Source organism: Rhamphochromis longiceps, linkage group LG9 (genome assembly GCF_057381845.1).
Source record: "Rhamphochromis longiceps isolate RC_006_pf linkage group LG9, R_longiceps_female_GT1.1, whole genome shotgun sequence".
NCBI classification, from domain to species: domain Eukaryota; kingdom Metazoa; phylum Chordata; class Actinopteri; order Cichliformes; family Cichlidae; genus Rhamphochromis; species Rhamphochromis longiceps.
This window is the reverse complement of record NC_140565.1, coordinates 20139952-20161482: the sequence shown is the minus strand read 5'-3', so window position 1 is coordinate 20161482 and position 21531 is coordinate 20139952. Positions and strand designations below refer to the sequence as shown.

Below are 21531 nucleotides of genomic sequence, written 5' to 3'. Positions count from 1 at the left end.
ATTGTTCTTCTGGTCAATTATGTGCATACTAGGAAACCAGCTATCTTTATTTAAGAATTTATAAAGTATAGAAAATTATACATTTTAATGGATTTTATAAATTAGTTTAGTGCTTTAGTGCTTAGTGCTGGTAAGGTTGTGATGTTCTGGGTACTTACAGGCCTTTAGACGGACAGGGATGCCAAAGCCACTGGATGTGTGGAGGAGGGACTCCGTGGGATGTGCAACGCAGGGCTTGTCTGCTCCCCCGTGGTACGGAGCCCGGGTCCTGCAGCAACACCGCTTTCTCCCCTATTTTTGGACTCACTGCAAGACGAGATGATGCCGAGATAAACATGATAAAAAAGTGAGGTTTAATGTCCTGAGGACAGGACATTTAGAGCTGAAGAAGTATTTTTGTTGTTGTTGTTTCTCACCGTTAACCACAAGTGTGAGTGTGAGATTCTGGTAGAGTCTGTGTTCCTGGTTTCGTACGAGGACCGTGTACTTCCCAGCATCCTCTTCTGCAACATCCCGGATAACCAGGGAATTTCCACTCATGTGGTATCTGGAGCATTGCTCTGCTGCAACCGTGCCATCCTTCAGCCTGCCAGGAAAAAAAAAATAGACCTCTGAGTAAAGTGGAGAGGAGGGATGTTTCCGAAAAGCTTCAGGTAGTGTGTGAAGGATGAAACAAAGTTGCAGGGAAGGAAATAAGTTGGAATACTTAAAGTGCTGATGAGTCATATTTTATTGGGAAGTCATTCCCTCTTTCCAAGAAATTAAGAAGTTAGCTGAGATAAGCTTCCAGGTTAAAGGAGGTAAAGCATAAATAAAAAAAAAAAACACTGGAGAGGTATGAACACTAAAGAAGAAGCTCTCAAGTCACAAATTTTGTGAGGATACAGGAGTATTTCTGATCACTTACCAAATGACTTTTGGGGCCGGGAACGCTCGCAGTTTGGGAGAGATTTTATAAGATTTCTCTCCTGCTTGCACCATCATCACCAGTCCGTTTCTGGGTTTCAGGTTGATAAATGGTCGGTCTGAAAATGAGGGAAAAATGTGCATTAAAAAAGCTGATGTCAAATTTTGGAAACCGCTGTGACGTTCTGGAGCCTGTGATAAAGAATGCGCTGGTCACAGAAACTTAAAAAAATTAAGCAAGCATGACTGGAATGAGTAATCCGGGCAGATGACTGGTGAATTTCCTGAATGTCGGGATGGGTCAGCGGAGGAAACTCACCATAGACAGTAACATTGACGTGTTTGTGCTGGCTTTGATCACCACTCTTGACGCGGCACGTGTAGCGGCCTCGGTCTGAATGCTGGAGCTTCGGGATGGTCAGAATACTGTAGAACAACATTTCTGTTTGATGCTTCACAAGCCTTTTGAAAGTTGAGCCGGCATTGATACTCTGCAGGATAACATGACAGAAGAGCCATGAGATTAACACTGAAGGGTAATCTTTTGATTGTGCAAGGGAAAGAGTTATGCACTTGTTATAAATCAGTAATAACGCCATTAATTACAGCCCTAACTAATAGAGTATAAAATGAAAGACATTTACCAACCCTAAAGGGGATTTCATTTGCACAGGCAGTGCTTTTGTGTTACCTACATACCTTCCACTTATTTTACACTTCAAAATAAATATGAATAGAATCTCTAAGACGTTTACTTGAGTATAAGATGTAGCATGCTTGGCTGATAGAATATATATTTTGCGAAGTGAGGCAGGAAGTTGGTTCTTCCCTATCAAAGGTAATTTTTCGTCTAAACATGTGCTTCTTTCATCTCCAGAGACTGTAAAGTAGCTCTGACCTTTCCAGGGTAGTCCCATGTGAAGTTGACTCTGGTGTTCAACTCTGCAGTGGCAGAGCAGTTCAAGACCAGTCGCTGTCCCTTTAAGGCCTGCGTATGTTCACTGCTGTTCAGACGCACATCTTTGATTTTATTCACTGAGACAAAAATAAGTAGAATATCAGGGATTTTGCACAAAAACCATTGATGCACACATACATGTTTACGCGTGATTTATATAGTTGTGCAGAAAGAGCTTGCTGACCTATTCTGTGTACAAAATATCTGCGTGACTGGTGTCGGACTATGTCACCAGTGGTCTGGCAGAAGAAGAGGCCGATGTAAAAGAAGGTGGGAGATCTGATTGTGAAGCCTCGCCTGCTGTTCCAGATAATGTTCCTCTGGTCTGGACTCAAGCTGTGGCTGCGGTACTGTGAAAGAGGCAAGGAGAAAACAACACCCATCACATGCCTGACTGCACCACAGTCTACAGCACAGAAGCGATGACACAGTTTAACCACACTGAACAAACAATTGTCATGGCTCAAGATACAAGATACAAGTCATGGTGATTAACTTTGAAATGTGAACACATGATAAATTACAAATGTGGAAAGAACCTGCTTGTACCTCGAGTAAAATAACTGTAATTTGTGACTATTTGTCATTTGCAACAGTGACTTGGCTTTTTTTTTTTTTTTTTTTGCTTTGAGTCAGAGGCATCTGCCTGCTCCAGAAAACAAGTAGGAATTCAGATTAATGTATTAGATGTGAAAAGTTTTGTGTTAAATCTATCTGAAGATAGACATCAAATAATGTATTCATACAACTGATAATGGGACATGATAAAAAGCTCCTGAACAGGTGTTGGAAATCAACCTTTATTTTAAAACTCCTAAAAGTCCAAGTCAAGCCTCATTTTGGATGTTTTTCTCAAAGCAATGTTTTTAAAAACAAAAGTAGAGGTGCCGGGATCATGTTGGTTCTGCGGTTAGCGCCGTTGATTCACAGCAGGTGGATCCATGCTGTGAGGAGTTTGCATGTTCAACTTGAGCCCCAGCAGGTTTTTGGTAGCTCCAGTTTCTTCATGCTGTGGTCATGCTGCCAGGCAATCACGCAGCAACAACCAAAAGTTTGCTGAACAACAAGAAATTCATGCACTTGATGTCATTTGAGCTTTTGTTTTCACTTCAATGGACAGATCATCCTCGGGCTTGGGGGAGATAAGTCCTCTGGGATGCTGTGCAGTTTCTTTCAGATAAAGACCTCCAGAAGAATGAGGCTGCCTATAATCCCACAGGGTTTGTTTTATAATTCTTGTCTACCTTGTATAACTGAACAACCTTGTTGTTTTCTTGGAAGTTGCTACAAGGAAATGTTTACTAGAGTTTCTGTGACATGGTGGAAGCCTCCCACCCTCTCCCGAGGGAACAGGTAGAGCCCTCCTCCACCAGCATCACACACAAACAGTTTCCCCCTCTCGTGCACCCCTGATGTGAACTGGTTGATATCCCCCTCCCAGAGTGATGTGACCCCCCCGAGACAGCACTGAGCTCTTCCTTCTCCTGTCCCAGGCCTTTAAAATAGATACTTCCTCACTTCTTCCTCTTCTGAACTCATTGACACCCAGCCCGTGAGCTCTAGCACCCTGTGTGCCATTCTTACTCCAGTGTCTATGCTGAGAATCGGTAAAAATGAAGAAAAAAGTGGAGGGAAAAGGGGAGGAGCAAAAGAGTCAGGCAGGATATGAAAAACGTGACTCCAGTCCATCTCCTTGCATCCTGTTACTACAGGATATAGACTTTTGACTTGTCGACCCCGTGATCCCGCACCTCCCGGTCACTTTCACGGCTAGAGCGAGAGAGCAGAACCTCCTGCGCATTGTTCTTCTCGAGAAGGGTCATATTAGACAAGCAGGCAAAGTGCAAAGTCCTTCCAGGAAAAAAACACTCCAGTGACAGCGAGTGGGTTCCAGGTTATGACCAGAAACTGGAGGGGAAGAGGAGGGATATCAAGGAAGAAGAGGACAGCTATTTTTAGAATAATTACCTTAGCTGATCCAAGCACCGAGATGGAGGCAGGACAAATGTGGATGTGACATGCACGGCTTAGTTTGTCCAAGTTTTTTGGACTTCCTGTGTTCTAAATCACAAGAATCTAAAATTCCTTCATATTTCTCTTTTGTTAATGTGTCAGTGCTTTGGGTGTGCTGGTCCAAACAGAGAATATCTAAAGAAATATTTCTTACTTTGGCATTAAAGTCTGCTTCAGCCACTGACCTCCACAAATGCAGATGGAGGGAAATTAAAGGGCTTAACAAAGAGTGGATGGATGAACATGACATTTTCATGATGAAAGGTGTAGTTGACTTTTAAAAAAAGATAAATCCATGCTGCTGCTGCTGCTGCTGGACTAATTTTACACACTTTCTAATCTGTGTCTTTACTGTAAGTGCAGTACTAAACTGCTGAGGTTGCCTTTAATCTTCAATGTATTCTTTCTGTTTTGTGCATCCAAAAGCAGAATAACCAACACTTACTTAGCCTTCTTTCACTGTCTCGACCTGAGCCAGTACTGTATGTTTTATAACTTGTTGACTGTAGATATCATTTTCCAATAGTGATGCACAAACCGTCATTTTAATGACGAATGCTCCTGATTAAAGAGAATAGACTCTACTTTGATCTATTGGGGCCAACAGTAGCCACCTCTGCTTCCTCCACCAGGCTGTCCAGCTGTTTAAAGCATCAGTTGGAGGAAGTTGGCAGCCAGTGTTCCTACTACAAGATGTAGAGGGTGAGATGTGGGAAATGGTGCTGGCCAGTGGCCAGTGGGGCACTCCAGACCCCATGTCCTGTCTCCAGAGGTAAAAACAGTGCCAACAGTGGTTCCCAGTAAAAACCCTCAAAAACAGGTAGAGATGTTAAAGACATGAGCAGGGAATCACGTTTGATTAACCCGCAAATAGTTTGCACTTTTACTCTCTCTGCTCTCCCCCTCACTCAGCACTCGAGCGCCAACACTCACAAACATATCCGCACACACTTTCACACATATCCGCAGACGGACACAAACAAACGGACACACACGCCACAGTGCAATGGCTGCCAAGATAAGAACAATGTGGCGAATGATCTGGACAGGGAGACATGACTGAACACTGTATCGCGTGCATATGTGAGGCCTGATTGAAAAAACTGGGCAAAGCAACGATGATGTGCAGAGAACGGAACGTGAGCGATTGAGCGAAGAAGTACAAAGTGTGACACGAGTGCCCAAACACAATCAGAACATGGATCGTGATGCAGAGCAGGTCTCTGCACCCATGCACAGTGCATTAAATTTAAAAGGTGTTCAGTCACTTGGTAGATAAAAAGCACATCTCCTGCACAAACCTTTACTAGTTCTGTGGTGACGTTGGGGCTGGTGACCCGGCAGGGGATGACCAGTGGCTCCTTTTCCTTCAGGTACAACACGTCTGGGCTCATATTTGCATCCTCCACGAATAGCTGCTGGCTGTCTGAAACCCAAACACTGCGGTCAGGGACACATATTGTACAATATTAAGTGTGTAAAATAAATGCATGAATAAAGAGTCTTTCTTACATATGATATGTTAAAAAAAAATATTGGGGGAGTCAAGGTTAAAATTATGCATTAGCAGAGTGGCTCCTTTGTGGCTACCTGTCTGTTAAATCTAGCAGAAAATCTGGACCTTTTGTTCCTGGTTTTGTTCTCGACTGGCTAGCATTCATTTCATATTGCATCCTGGTCCCATTAATGATGCATGTATAAAGTGAAAGACAGGCCCGTAAATAAATTTCCAAACAAGCTCTTGCATCACTCCTCTTGCTGTTTCCACATTTTTAGATCCCTTTCATCATTTTGGGCCAACTTTTAAAGTCATGCACATATATAGAAACTGCCTCTTTGCACAAGACACACCCACACACACAAACACACTTCCAATATCAGTCTCAACAACAACAAACAAAAGCAAACAGACACACACTCCTAAACATTCACTGAATACCCATTCAGCAAATGACTGTCTGTAGTCAGCGATAAACACTCAGATTGTTTGGAGGCAATCAAACGGCTCTCCATGTGTTTCTCCTCTCGGCTCGACTACTGTAAAAGCGCTGTGCCATTCAAAGGTGTGGGTGTTGCTCGCTGTATTGTTTGTGACCATAGGGTGTTATTCAAGGAAAGCAAATCTCTGAACATTCAAACAAAAGTACCCCAAGGACTAGTAGCCTGGAGGCTTCCTTCTTCTGCTTTGATTCCTAATAGAGAAGTCGGGGAGGGAGGCAAATGTCTGAGCAGAGCTGCAGGCCAAGTCTGACGCTTAATGGACATGGTGACCTGAGCGATTGATGGCTCCCGAGGGTCCTGTTGGCTAAACAGTAATGTGCCCTGTGACCCTGGCTTCCAGCCCAACTCTGCCTCATAATTGCGCAGACTGAGCAGCGTCACCTTCCAGGACAGGGAGGAGCTGGCTGGGCAGACATCATGCCTCCTCTGCCCCTGAGCTACTGCCCTTCATCTTATCCTTCTCAGCTCTTCACACACACACACACAAACACACACACTTCCACACACCGCCCTGCCGCCACCTTGTAGAGACACAGCGACATTCCCTCCCAGCACACCCCCTTCGAGCCCTTCCCCTCCTTCCCAAAGCACAGGATGCTTCAAGCAAGGCTGAGCAGAGCAGATAAGGCTGATGCCCTGGGAAACTCTGCCCGGGCCTGAGCCTTTCAGCAGCTGGGCTATTCCTGGCCTCGAAGTAGCACGTAAACGAAAGTAAAAAAAAAAAAAGAAGAAGAAGAAGAAGAAGAAGAATTTATATATAGACAAAAAGGAGGTAGGCCTGGGATGAGAAAAGGGGGAGGCAGGGGAGGAGGGCAGTGAAACTGTGCCAGAGTCATCTAGAAGGATGTGTTGTTAGGACAAACAGTGTTTAGATATAATTGGCTCACTGGCATTGGTCTGTATTTAGCGCCCACTGCATCCTGTTTAACCTGACATTACAAACAATACACATGGCAGGGTGAATGAGTGAAGGGCTTCTCAATGAGCGGGCTAAAAACAGCTATTAAAAAAAACATAACGCAAAACAGAAAAAAGTGCCCGGGGTAGCGGTGTCTTACCTGTGACATAAACGTAGATGGATGTCTGTTTATGGGGTTTGTCCTGGTACCTGCAGCGGAACAGGCCGGTGTGCTGGGCCTGGATGCTGCTGACTTTCACCTGGCTGCAGTAATGCTTGCTCGTCCTTCCACAGCGAGATTCACTCACGTCCACCTGATCTCTGTCCAAGCCTGCTGGGAACGTCCAGCTCAGCTGCCAGCGACCCCTGGTCAACAGTTACAGTGAGTTGGTAACCCTCTACAGCTTACATCACTGTAACTGTATCCCTTTATCCAAAGATGATTTCAACATGTGTGTGGAAGATGAAGATATATATTGGACTCTAATGAACTTATAATACATTACAATCTCATTCTGTTTTAGCTGCACGTGGTAAGCGTGCAATAACACGTAATAATAGGTGCTTGTAATTTATTTAGAAAAAGGATCACTAGTAAATGTTGAAGAGATTGTTTCAATGGAAAAACTGACTCATGCTTTTAAGCTGCTTTATGAGATGCTCAAGCTAGAGAGGAAAGAATGAGGAACAAGAAGTAGGGGGAAAGATGTAAGGTGCTTGCACAACAACTGATGGTTTATTTTTATTCAATGTTCTAGTGTTTATTTAAGAGTTTTCGTAATTCTGTGCCTTCATTAAGAGATTTCTTTAACCAGATATCAGTCATGGTGACTGTCTCATTCAATCCCAACCCAGGTTCAGCCCTTTATCCAAACTACGGATGCCTGGCTCAGATCTCTCTACCAAAATCCTTCTAAGTCTTAGCAGCAGGCACCCATCCCAAAACACTTCTGGATACTTATTTTGGGCAGTTAGTTAATAACGTTATCCAAACTTGACTTTAATTTCAGTGGCTATCAGCACATAAACACTGCATTCATAGAACACAGTTTAAAAGGCTTTTTTCCTCCAGGAAGTTACACTTCTACCACCATCTTTACTAAAAAAATGAATTACAGATTTTAAATCACAATGTTTCCGTCTCTACCTGAAACTCACCTGCAGTTGAGCGTTAGCATCTGGTTAGCATCCAGAACCTGCTGCCGAGTTTTGACATCCAGGAGAGGGACGCTGAACCTCCCCTTCTGATCTTTATCTGCAGAGGTCAGAGCGCCGAAAAGATGAGTAAATTTATAGAAACAGTTCAACACCCAATGACCTGTAGTGTGGTTTGTCTCATAGCAAGTATCTATTAACCTATGGATCTCTCCAGAGAGGTTAGAGGTCAAGGAGAACTTATAAATGTCAAAGTGAAAAGGGTACATCTGGACTGAGTTTGTTGACTCTGGTTAACTGCTTAATTCAGGTGTAGAGACAAGTGTCCATGTGGTTGGGACGTACACAGTGAAAAACCCTTTTCAATCACTTTTAGGGAAATCCTGAAAGATAACACACTTCCTGTAAGGTATGCCAACCAGTCTGGGTGATTCCCACCTCCACAGCACGTCCTCCATCAGCATCTCTGACCCTGCTCACATCTCCTCGCTAAACCCACTTAAGAAGTTTTGTGGAAATGCGTAAGCAGTGTCCCTCTTGTTTATCAAATAAAGGCATTTCTCCACTTCATCGCTGAGGTTTATTAATGAGAGATAAAGACTGTCCACCCTTCCTTCCTCAAAACAACAGAGGAAACATCATTCAGGGAAGCCCGTCCTTCACTCGGACTCCTCCTCGCACAGCAGCTCATAAAGAACCACCTCCACTGATCTGTGAGCAGTTAAACTGCTGCTAGGGCAGTTAGCGAATTTATCACTTAAATCCATTATTGCCTTTCATTGTCAGCATCATTGTTCCCAGTGGATCCCCCATTGAGCACAGTATCTAGTATTACTCATACTGCTAACACTTCCTATGCTACTTCCTTGGGTTTCACAGGAGGCAGCAAATACACACACACAGGCAGGAGAATGGAAGATGGAGGGGGAAGTCAAGGATCTCCTCCAGCTTTTCAACAAGCTGTTTAAACAAGTGTCTAATTAGCACACTTTCTGTGTTATCAGGTAAAGGAAAGCATTTCGCAATCCTAACTACAACATCACTGCCATTACCAGGAAGTACTGTGGTTAGTTTCCACAAAGGCTCATTACACTGACGTACCAGGGAATCTAAAACAAACACCTGAGGGCAATGAAATATTTAAAGTGCCATGAACAGAAACATGCAGATGCATACTAAGGTGAAATTCAGACAAATTAATGAGGACATAGTAAACTCTTTGAGCTGAAATTTACATCACTGCAATAAATCTCAGGAGCATGAAGATTTCTAGACAATCAGCCGACATGAAGAATTTGTTTACCTGTAGTGAAATGTGATCATATGATTTTATTATCAGTTTTAAAATACTAACAGATATAGAGAGGTCCAGTCTAGAATAGTCTCTCCAATAATTCTGATTAATATAATGTATTAAAGGTAACAGTGACAGCGGGGTGTGAATAAATGAAGAATTTAGTTTGTTCTGTGTAAGAAGGTGTTTTTCAGAACGGCTGATTATGCATTATATTTTATATTATGTATTAATCATTATTATTATGTATTTTCTGCAGTTATTCTGGACTGATTCACGTTATTTGTCACATTCAGTTGAATAAATATTGATGCAGAACCTTTTTTATACTTCTTCCTTTCTCTGTATTACACTGCTATATATGTACATATGGATTAAGTACAGGTATGCATGTATGTGCGTGTTTTACTTGTCATCCAGCAGGAAATAATTGGTGGAGTTTTTGTTTCAGTGACAGATTTAAAACAAACGCCATGATGCATTTGGAAAATGAAAAAACAAAATTTTAAATAGTAATAGCACATGAACAGTCGAGGATAACTAGAAGTGATGTAATAAGTCGTTACACGTGTAGGACATCTTTTAAAATTCACCGTATGCAAAATAAAACAATTAAATTAAAACTTTTTAAAAATGCCATGTCCCGGATCAAGCTCTTAATGTAACGCACGATTTGATATGCCAGTTTCGCTGAACATGTACAGTGACAATAAAGGGTGATTCTACTCTATTCTATTTTGCACCTGTAGACGCATCATTTTTTATTCCTTGAACTGCTTCCACTGGACTCCATAAATGCAACCTAGCGACTGTTTGAGCAATGAGCACAAATTCACATCGGTTCCTGCTCAGAGGAGTTTTTGACCCCTCATCCATTTATATTATTGACAAGCTCACTAGCTTCAGGAAACAACGCCTGCGCGCATCCATTCAGCAGAGGCCATGCGGGCAAGGAGCCGGGCCACAGGGGTCCCGGTTATCCAAACAAGTGTCCGGGTGGGATATGGCTCTTATCATCCTCAGCGCAAAAGGAGGTTTACAGCTTCAGACACGCAGCCACAGCGGCGACACAACAAGCCGATAAATGAGGAGCGGCAGCGCAATAATTAAGGGGGATTGGCTGTCAGTCTGTTTTCTACCTTGATTAGTTGAAATACTTATTTTTGTTAGGTTTGTCAGGTTTACAAGAAATAACGATCATGAAGGATTTTGGCTCTAATTAACTAACTATTACAAACAAGTTTCCTTGACTGTAAATTAGCGCAGGTCTGTGTAAATTAGCAGTTATCCTTGCTGCACGCACTCTGTGCGCCCGTAACATCTGCAAAACTGACCCAGTTACTTACCTTTTGCTAGAACACCATAAAATCCAAACAGCAGGGAGAAGAGAATAAAATTCATCATGTCTGGAGACTCCGAAGCAGCTTTGCGCTTTCAAATAAAATAACGCATGAAAGAAGTTGTATTCCTGCTGTGGCTCCTTTCCCCCCCCCCCTTCTGTTTCTTTTCTCTCCACCGGACTACAAACGCAGCACAGCGCGGTTGACTGCTGCGCTCTGAGCTGAGGATCACCGAATGGGAGACAGTTTCCTGAGTTTATCTGCGGGAGATCACGCAACAGGACACCGCGCTTGAGCTCCAGTGCAACTTTTTCCCATCGTTTCGGATTGTGGTGCGGCTTTATACTGTTCCCACAGTGCACCCACCGGATAGACGGCTTCCGTTACGTCCAGTGACACACCCAGCGCGCGCAACAGCGGTCCCATTTCAGCTGTCCCATGTAGTAAAACCTGCTAAATGTTATATTTTTCTAATATAAGAAAAATCAAAACTCTGTTTCCTCGGATTTTTCACACTTCGGATTGGACATTCACTTTTTGTTCCTAAGCCAAGAGTCTACATGCGCTATTTTCCGACGGGACGTTTACGCTTCACTGGAAATGATGCGCACTGATCAGCCGCTTGCGTATATCTTGTCAGTACCCAGGGCTGGTAAACGGGATGATCAGCACGTAGGCATTGGTAAACGAATAGTGAACTGATCGCCATTTTTTTTTTAAAAAAAGTGCTCTGCGGAAGGTGCCAAACATTCCACTACTGGAGAAAATCTGGTCTCACCACTAAAGGAAAGTCACTCACGTTTCCTTCAAACTGTAGTACAGGTGCATTTCAGTAAAAAACAAACAAACAAAACCACAACAAACCCCCCCAAAAAACAAAAACAAAAGAAATTAATTATTTCTGAAGCAACAGGAATGTTCAAAATTAAATTCAGTGGACTGAAACAGCAAATTTCATTGATTTATCTTAACAGCAAAGCAAATAAATTATGTAATAAGAGATACAAAAACAAAGAAAAAAGATGGTTCTGCATTGATAATGTGTCTTTAATATAAAGGGAAATGGATTATTTAACAATGATGTAAATTGCAGTTTTTTTATTCTTCATTTCTTCAGGGGATATTGTACATGGCACATTGTAATGGCACAGCTTGTCCACTGGGTGGTGGGGTGAGCTGAATGAGGATGGAGAAATGGACCAAACTCTTAAGTGTCTGCATAGAAAGGCTCACTTAGGTCTGGTAATGGTAATCTTACTGGGTCCTCAGGTTTAATGTGGAGGCTTTTTAATAGGACATAAAGTATAAAAGTGGCACCGTTAAGATAAATTAAATCACAGTAAAACTGAAAAGCACCTACTATGGATGGACTGTTCTCTTATCTACAGTTACAGCATATACCGCACATAAAGCTATTACTGTGGGATATACAAATGCACAGACGTACATATACAGTACAAGAACAACTCTTAAACTCAGAGTGAGCTGTGAACACATCCAGTAGCATACAGTACACGGGGTAATGCAAAAATACAGGGTTACATGTATTGTTCGAGAAAGAACTCTTTTCACAATAAGACTGCATGCAGCACAGGACACGGTTTGTTTCTGCAGTGAACAATGTAGCTGTGAATGGAAAAACAGGAAGTAATTGGCAACATTTACACGCACAGGATAATGTAGCCCACCTCAGATCTGCTCTGAAACCTGATGCGTACCAGCCTGTGTGATTGCGACAGGCTGGTGTTTGGTGCCAAATGTGAAGACTTTTACAGGGAACTTCACCAAATGTAAAAAAAACTGAAAAGAAAAAACAGCCTCTTGATGGGAACTTGGGAGTGTAATTCATAAAGCAAGTTGCAGGCTGCAGAGCCTTCCACGGCTCTAGAGCGAGCAATTTATGTAGCTGGACTAGTTTCTTGAGTGACATTGTTTGTCTTGGATTCCAATGTTAACGTTTAAATGCAACAAGCCAAAACAAACGAATCGATAATCAGCTTAAGATCAGATTTTTTTCTTTTTTGTCCATGCAACATTGCTGCAGTTGTTTGAGGAATATGAGGAAGCAGCAAGGTTTGGAACAGGGATGATACCCCCACTGGCCCAATGCCTTGGACACACTGCCAAAAACTGACTCATTGTGTTGCCATCCGTCATGACGACAATCTGAAGACAGACTTCAGGTCTGAAACCTCCTTCCTGTGCATTAGCTCTGTCGTGTAGTTCACGTGAGTAAGACGTTTGATTGGTCAGACCTGTCCCTTGGTCTGCTGACGAATCCAGTCGGTGAATTTGACCACCTGTGTGTAGACGCCGGGGCGGTTCTGCCTGGCACAGCCCTCGCCCCAGCTCACGATTCCCGCCAGGAACCACCGCCTGCCTCGCTCCAGACACACTAATGGACCCCCAGAGTCACCCTGAGGACACACACACCGATAAGCATGTAGACACAAACATAAAGATCATAAAGAGGAAGCAGTCAAAAATTCCTCCAGGGCGTTTTATATCTGCTCATAACTTTTAAGCTTCAACACCCGAGGATTAGACAACACGGAGGATGGTAACTAGCTGTCGCAAACATTAGCAGCAACTTTGACACTCTTAGATTTACTTTACCAGGTAAGTGGCTAACTAAATACTCACAAACATCGGGTATTTCCTAAATGCCTTCGTCAGGGATTGATGTTTGTTTCTTTGATGCAGCTGTTTTATGAGTTATAGCACAAGCTCCCTAATATAAGTTACTTCCGGTTTCAGACAGACTGAGCTTGAAAAGCTTTTTGAGAAGACAGTCATTATTAGGAATTCTAGGTGAAACGACCCTTTAAACAGCCCAGTTTAAAAAGCACCATAGTGAAGCTCAGATCTGCTGTATGTATTTTTTTATTTGATCTTTGATGATTTTCAGATAAAAAAGAAGTTTGTAATGAAGAGAAAGTCAGGTAAGGGTAGGATGAAAGATTCCACAAACGTTATGGAGGAGTAAGTAATGGATAATAGGCATTGATTTCTAAATAAAAGGACATGAAAAACTTAAGTTTTATTTTATTATTTATTATATTAAACTTCAGTATATTTTTAGCTAACTAGGGAGCTCAGTCTTCTTCTCTTGCCAACACTTTCTTTAAAGATGTCACACATTTTAGGGTCAACTTGAAAGAAAGGCAGATGTGAAATGTAAAAGTGAGGTCAGAGGTCAAATGTGACATGATATTTGGACACATGGAGTGAACCACCACTCACAACCACTAGCACTTTATATAGCCTCTGTAGAAATTATCCACACCCTCACTTACCTTAACTGCACTACTGTATAGCCCTGTGTAAACAATCATTCTGTACATACGATAATTTTTAACCCTACAACTGTTTACAACTTGCATAGTTCTGTATAGCTGTATATCTCAGATTCCTGTAAAGTTATTTATTTCATATTCTGTATAGTTTTTCATATTTATATCCTGTCCATATCCTGTACATAGCTTGTACTCACTACAGCCTGTACATACTTATAGTTATAGAATATTCACAACATACTTCATACCGTGTACATTATAACATAATAGACCCATTTCTGTAATATACTTGCATATCTATATTATTGCTAATATATATTGTAATATATCTATATCACTAAGCACTTCTGGATGGATGCAAACTGCATTTCGTTGCCCTGTACCCGTGCATGTGCAATGACAATAAAGTTGAATTCTAATTCTAATTCTAATTCTAAACTGTAATGTGATATTTAGAATCTCCATATATATGATCAGCCTGAATCAACAAACTAAACTTCAGCTCATGTTAGCGTTTGCTGAAATTACTGGCATTGTTCGTAAATCACTATAATAATGTGTGTGTACAAAAAATGCTTAGACTTCTAAAATTGTGGAGGTGAAATTGTGACACTCACCACAAACATGAAAGTTCCTGTAAAACCCTGACAGCTGTGTAGCACTTTCTGCAGAGACTAAATGATTATCTGCACTGATTATCTGATGATAACATGAGGAATAACGCTGTTAAATAAGGCATGTGAAACCAATTCTCTACTATTTTATATCTCGTGAGCACAATTTTATTTGTTTTCACGCCAGAAGTGGTTAGTTGGCTAAATAGAGGAGTCTTTACACAAGAAATCATAGGAAGCAGCATGTGATTAGCAAAAAGACACTGAGGAAGTAGATTTCTCTTGTATGGTTTAGATAAGATTTCTTGGAAATACTCCAAGAAAGTATCTTAAACCATTTCTGGTTAAGACTAAAAAGAAAGTTTTGAAATTTCTTAAGAAACCAGTGCAATGTTTTCCATAAAATCCATACACACTCACTTGACATGCATCCACACCTCCCTGCAGATTCCCAGCACAAAGCATCCTGGGAGTGACGGCGTCATCATACAACTTGTTGCAGGTGCTTCTATTTATGATCTTCACCGAGGCCTCTTGTAGGCGAGAGGCTAATTCACCTACAATCCACAGAAACAGTCAAAGTTTCCAGTAAAATTAAGTAAAATTTGCATATTTCTATTCAATTATGAGTGCTTACCATCCTCCATAAGAACTCCCCAACCTGTGACATAGCAGCTGGTCCCTGTGGTGAAAGTGTGAGAGGAGGCGGGGACGCACACAGGCTGCACCAAGTCACTGAAAAAAACAGGTGCGCTGAGCTCGAGGAGGGCGATGTCATAATCAGACGTGAACTGGTCATACTGTGGGTGGAGGAGGATGCGGCGGATCGGTCTGGTGGCTGCTCCTTGGTTTCCTGTGGTCATCACACGCATTCCCATGTATGCACGCCACGCATGTGCATCTGAGTATCTAGGATACACTGCGCTTAAATAAAGTGCTTATATATGAATCATCAACATAAGGTTCTCTGTAGTTTTCTTACTTAATGGCATCAGAGTCCTGGAAACAATGAGCAGCAGAGATAAGCCAGCGGTTTGAGACCAGCGTGGCTCCACAGACATGCCCGTAGCGATCCATCTGGAGGCTGACCTGCCATGGCCATGACCCAGCTACGGCGTCACTCCCTCCCACTATCTTGGTGCGTTTTTTGGGCCTGGTTCCACAGCCTGAGGAATAGATAAGGAACACATATGAAGATGTTAGAGCCTGTATTTTAATGAGCAAGTACAGCGGTATGAGGTGTGGTACTTGAGCAATTCCTGTACCACAGCGCAGCTCATCAGAGCCATCGTAGCAGTCTTTAACGCCGTCACACTCCGGGTTGACCTTACTGACACACTTCCCATTGGCACATTTGTAGGAGGATGAGGAGCAGCCTTTAACATCTAAACAGAACGAAGGTTGTAATATTATTTTTTAAGAGCACACTGTTGCACTAAACCATAACTGTGACATCATAAGCACTCACATGCTCTGGTGCAGTTGAGCTCATCGCTGCGGTCTTTGCAGTCAATGACACCATCACACACAGACGACTTAGACAAACACACCTTGTTGGGACAGACGTGGTAACATTTACCTCCTGAAAAGCAAACAGAAGGCAGCATGAAACACATGACCGAACAAAACACTGACATATGAAGGTATTAAAAGAGCGGCGGTGTTTTCTGCTCACCACAGCTGCCCTCCTCACTGCTGTCCGCACAAATGCTCTGACTGACACACTGGCTTTGAGGTTTGCACTGGTTGTTCCCACACAACAGTTCCCCAGGCTTGCAGGATGCTAAAGGTTTGATACAGAGCACAAATAAATGTGGGTCTAAACCAGGGTTTGTGTCTATATCTGCATCAAGATGTATAAACATAATTCAAACCAGAGATCCCAAAACAAAGAATACAAGATTAAGCGTGTGAGGACAGCGCACAGGACTTAGGCAACAATACTTACAGCATTTAGCCTCGTCCCGTCCGTCTGAGCAGTCCTTTACTCCATCGCACACCTTCTTCAGAGGGATACAGCGACTATCTCCACAGCGAAACTGGCGAGGGCACGCTAATGACAGACAGCAAAGAAATTTTTAAAAAACCACAAAAACATAAATTAGAGGAAGAACTCAAACCAACCATATAATAACGAAATAACAACACTTTGTGCAGTAACAAAAGATGGGAATTTTTCAGGAGTTTACAGGGGATGAAACTAAATTTTACATTATGCAATCAGGACCACTTCAGATATTTACAACTAAGGAATTTTTATGATAGTGAAGGAAAGCCCAGTGTAAATCTGGACAAAAATAACTTAATTACAGCCTTAGTAGGGATCTACAGCTCTAAGAAATAAAGAGTAATATCTACTTATAGTGAAAGCATTCAGTTTCACTTACTTCCCTCTGGGGCGAAGGCTCGGTATAGCAAGTAGAAGCCCTTGTTGGTGAGAGATTCATCAGAGTGGAAGTGGAGGGTGAGAGGAGAGGAGTAGACTCGCTTTTTGCCGCTGTTTGACACTGGATTGCACAATCTGAAGATACAGTAAAATGAGGAGTTTCACTTTTAACTCTTAAGCATGCTCCAAAACATGGAGATAAAACACACCAGGAGTTATAATCAGCTTACTTCACTCCTCCGATGTCCAGCCAGTCCTTCTCACAGCCGTCTGATGATAGAGAATCCTGAATGTCCATTGTCACGATAGTTATGGAGATCAGATATCCTGGTAATGGCACCTGAGGAAGTAACCAGAGATTATTAAGGAAAGTATTGCGATGCTGGAATGTCAACAGGCTACAGAAGAATATTCCATTGTTTCCTAACACATGCACACACTCTGTGTATGTACACAAACATTTTTATGTAGCTCACCCTCAGTGTCCATATGCAGTCTATATTGGGAGGATAATAGGAAGGGTAGTAGGGTGAGGAAATAGAGCCATTCCAGGAGGAAATTGACCCTCCACAACCTGCCCAGGAAGATGGTGACGTGGATAAGTGCACAAAGTACACACATATGTAATTATGTATGCAATTCAAAATGAAATTAGATTTTTATATGTCTGTGTGAGAGCACTCAAACCTGCTTTTGGGATGGCCTGGAAGTAAGCTTTAAAGATGGCTCCATCCCTCTGTCTGCTGAAAGAGAACGTGACTAGCATCACATTCCCAGAGGATGTCAGCTTCATAACCGGAGATGAGCCCGAAATAGGCAGCCCACACCACCTGCAGCAGTCACGCGCATCATTTTTAGAGACGGAACCAAGTTAAATGAATAAAAATAAATGTTACTTATCAGTTACTACTGCGTGTACACAAATATCAAAGCTCATAAAATGCTCTTTACCTGGCGATTATCTTGTTCTGTAAAGGAAGTAAGAAGTCATATGCAGAGAGCTTGTGAGTGGTGCAGCTTCCTGGTGTGGCGCCATGAAGGGTGAGGACAACCAGTCGAACCACGTGACCCGAGGGCACACGAAGTCTCCACTGGTAGTATGGCTTCTTGGGACTCACAAGGCTCAGGGTGCGGTTGTTACCATATTTGGCATAGAGGTCAAAGGACATGGCTAGACAGTGGAAATGATAATGATGCTGATGTTGTGAGTCAGATTAGATCTCTCTCACACACACACTTACACAGAAGAGCAAAGCATACTATTTATACAGTTAGTGCACATTTAAGCTCCTTTACAAAGCAACTCCACCTTTCCTGCTTTGTCTGACTTAATCAGTGTCGTATCTGATGTCTGCACTTGTGCTCTGCCCCTTCTGGTTTTCTGTGTACTTGCATGGAAAAGCAGGGAATTCTCAGAAATGTTTGACTCACCAAAACAGACTTAGGAGTTTTAAAGTGTCAAGCCAGAAGAGTACTGTCCTCACCTTGGAAGCCAAGCTGCCATTTCCCGCCCTGGATACTATTTGGATTTTTGATTTTGTCAGATCTTTCATCTGGATCAAAGTCGTCAGGGTCCAAACCTAAAAAGAAACAAATCAAGCATCAAAAATCTAAAACTTGGGTATAAAATTAGGCATTTATGAAAGTCTAACTATGTTATTTCTGTTTAAAAGAAAATCATTTTGCAGTAAAAGTACTTTATCTACCCAGTAAGTGAAGTATGTCATCATCTTGCTGCATAAAGTAGCGCTGCTCGTTGCGGCTTTCCCGCTGAATCTTGTTGCTCCCGGGAAGCCGCCGCTGAAGCCTCTCTGGGCTGGAGGTCTGAATTTCCATCGCAACATTGTCTGGGGCAGAGAATTTACTCCAGTAGAAGACGGTGAGCCCTTCTGCTCCTTCACTATCACACACAGAGGTTGGATCTCAGCGTGCTGCTGTCATGTATGTTCTTGGCATGCAAGAACCGTTGCAACACACAAGCAGATTTTGTTTAGGTGTAGCATACCTGAAGGCAGTAATTCCTGAGCGTACGTGGTAAGGGCTCCACGGAGAGGACTTGTAGAGGTCTGAGAACTGCGTTTTTAAAAAAAAAAAAATAAAGGTGTGGGGGGGTGACATCACAAATTGCACGCGAGATGGCTTTTTCCACTGAGGTGACATGAAAATACACCTGGTTGTGCAAATGCTTTGTTCTTGTTTGTGTGTATGAGACTCTTCATGTGTGCGTGCTGACTCTGAGCTGCACAGAGCTCCTTTGTGTCCCTTCCTGCCCGCTGTGAAGAGGTAAGATACTGGGTGGTATTGGCTCTTGGCCTTCAGTTCACCTGTTCTTTAATGAACAGATGGCCACAGAGATACTGTGACCACTTAACAAAGAAGCTAAATTGCCATTGCAGCTGCTTACAGGGATGTTAAACTATGGTACTGCAGTGTTTGGGGGAATTTTCACCTATCAATTTACTGTCAGATCCACTGCTATATACCTGACCTTCTGCTCCAAAAATCTAATCATATCTCCCTCGGCCCTTCTGTCATTCCAGATTACCCTACTGCCCTGTCTCTAGCTCTTAACCCCAGCATCAAACAGAGGTTCACCTGCTCTCTGTAGTGTCCGGTGCACAGAGTAGCTGATTGTGTGAAAGCAACACAGACAACGTTTTTATTGAGGGCCTGCTCTTCCTCTCACTCTTGCTGCCTGAGGCTAGCTAGGCTCACAAATACTGGGCTTGTCTTCAGCCCTGAAATGGCCCTGTCCCCCGGGGGTCTCAGGAACCTGCACACACACTGTGCCCAGCTCTTGTTACAGCTTTACATTTAACACTACCAGCGAGAGAAAGAGAAAGGGGCAGAAGAAAGTGGTGTGCAGAAAAAAAAGAGCGGAGATGGGAGGCTGAAGTAGATAAGGAGAAACTCTACAAATAAGAAAGCAAGGACAGAGGAGGAGGAGGAGAGCGGCTGTGTTTTGAATGTGCGACATAAAAAGAAGCAGTAACCTGCTGTAGAGAAGGATATCAAAGTCAGAGCAACAACAACAAGATCAGCTCCAGCCCAGGGGCAGGAAGGTCAAGCAGCACTCTAAAGTGTCATTCAGAGGGGAGGCAGTGACAGACAGGATCGCCGTTCCACTTACATAATGGTTCAAAGCCTGAGCCTGCAGGCGGAACTGAGGGGAGGTGGAGTCAGCCAGCTCCGAGGAGAAGCTCAGGTTTGGGAACTCCACGCTGCCTCCGAGAAAGAACACTGAGCAAGGCGGAGCTGTGGAGCAGGAGGGGGAGATTTGAGACAGGTGCACCGTGCGACTCAAAATAAATAACATTTAACACCAAAGGAATGGACCAGAAAAATCTCCTGCAGCTCCGTACTCACATGTTAAGTAGTGGAGTGTCAGTGCAATGGCTGCAATAAAGGGAAAGAAAGGCAAGAGACCCAACATCCATCTCCTCCAGGAATCACACACTGGAGCTTTTACCCCCTCCACATTCTCTTCTGCCTGCTCCTCAGGCTTCGTGGGGGGGCTCAGTGAATGGGAGGGCTTTAAGTTCCCTTCTCCCTTTCAAAGACAAGGACACGACTCAAATATCATACAAGGTTTTTATGTCTCAAATTGCTTCTAATTGTTATTTTCATGGTAAAGAAAATGAAATCTATATACCACAAAGTCAGTAGAACAACATTTGACTGAGCCAGATGCTGATTTTCAGAGAGCAATGGAGAACATCCTTCAGATTAAAAGATCTACTAAGACATTTAAGGACTTGGCAGGTTTCCCCCAGGGAAGCAGACAAAGAGTGGCTGGAGTGGTCTGCTTTCCCACGGCCTGGCTGTGCAGTGTCAGCAACTCAATCAAGTGGCCCACTCGGATGTGGACATTCATAAGAATGGGACCCAGAGACATCTAGAGCAAGATTTTACACTTAAGAGGAATCATAAGTAAGAGTCTGATGGACTCTAAATAGTATGCAGCCCTTTTGTATTGGGGGAATAAAAAGGGGGTGAAACAAGCAGACGGACTTAAAGAGTTACAATATGCTGAAAAAACAGTTCTCGCAGAAAGGTTTCAAAGAGACGCACTGATGGCTTACCTGTGGAGCAGTGTAGCCTGAGTGTCCATGCCCGGAGACGCAGTACACTTCACAAATCTTGCTTTTGGGGAGAGTCCACATAGCACTGTCCCGTTTAGCTCCGGAGAGGCGATATGCAACAATACCCCGGGCATAGAAACGATGGAGAGAGAGGAAATCCCCGCTGTCGCTTCCTCTGGAAAAAAAAAAGAAGGGGGAAAAAAATCCCCACACCGAAACCTGACCCGAGGGGGCTTGGACGCAGCGGGCATTCACTGCCTCCCATTTACCTGAACCTGGCGGCAGGTGTCACACGGAGCCCCAGAATGCAGTGCGGGCACAATGAGAGCACTATGAAAGGGTACGATCCGCACAACCATCCGTGCGACAGATATTGTGGGCAAACTTCCTTGCTGTGTATGTGGGAGTTCAGCTCCGTGGGACAAAAGAGTGTTTGAGGGAAACGTGTGAGGTATTACAACTGGGGCTGGGCCGCTGTGCCCTTGGATGGTCCTTAGGGGACAAAAACTTATTGTGAGCTTTTATTCAGTATGTGAGATTAACGGCACTTTATAACATCAGTAAACTATTAATTATTGGATGCAAAAA

General features: G+C 43.1%; 2 protein-coding genes across 5 annotated transcripts in view; both read right to left on the bottom strand.

Moving 5' to 3' along the window:
* Positions 1-11188, bottom strand: part of flt1 (fms related receptor tyrosine kinase 1) — a 48798-nt gene extending 37610 nt beyond the window's left edge. Inside the window, exons 1-10 of the mRNA XM_085418691.1 lie at positions 10572-11188; positions 7935-8031; positions 6937-7142; positions 5179-5303; positions 2049-2214; positions 1805-1941; positions 1226-1397; positions 908-1025; positions 417-586; positions 159-306 (exon numbers count right to left, since the gene is read on the bottom strand). Coding sequence (XP_085274817.1) covers positions 159-306; positions 417-586; positions 908-1025; positions 1226-1397; positions 1805-1941; positions 2049-2214; positions 5179-5303; positions 6937-7142; positions 7935-8031; positions 10572-10629 — 1397 coding nt within the window. The 5' untranslated portion in view covers positions 10630-11188. The remainder of the gene's footprint in view (positions 1-158; positions 307-416; positions 587-907; positions 1026-1225; positions 1398-1804; positions 1942-2048; positions 2215-5178; positions 5304-6936; positions 7143-7934; positions 8032-10571) is intronic.
* Positions 11189-11574: 386 nt separating this feature from the next.
* Positions 11575-21145, bottom strand: LOC146662207 (suppressor of tumorigenicity 14 protein homolog). 4 transcript variants are annotated; one of them, XM_085418698.1, is made up of 20 exons: positions 20944-21145; positions 20228-20411; positions 19992-20116; positions 18867-18934; positions 18568-18761; positions 18346-18441; positions 17813-18032; positions 17549-17691; positions 17338-17435; positions 17092-17201; positions 16863-16996; positions 16424-16528; positions 16151-16258; positions 15944-16057; positions 15741-15860; positions 15458-15641; positions 15277-15384; positions 15113-15210; positions 14896-15032; positions 11575-12982 (listed from the first exon to the last, which is right to left on the bottom strand). In XM_085418698.1, the coding sequence occupies exons 1-20, from the start codon at positions 21022-21024 to the stop codon at positions 12815-12817; spliced, it is 2595 nt and encodes an 864-aa protein (XP_085274824.1). In that variant the 5' UTR covers positions 21025-21145; the 3' UTR covers positions 11575-12814. The 4 variants fall into 4 exon arrangements, with proteins under 4 accessions (XP_085274824.1, XP_085274823.1, XP_085274825.1 ...); XM_085418697.1 differs by having other exon boundaries at positions 15113-15384; XM_085418699.1 differs by having other exon boundaries at positions 11576-12982; positions 15113-15384; positions 20228-20407; positions 20944-21083.
* Positions 21146-21531: the final 386 nt, after the last annotated feature.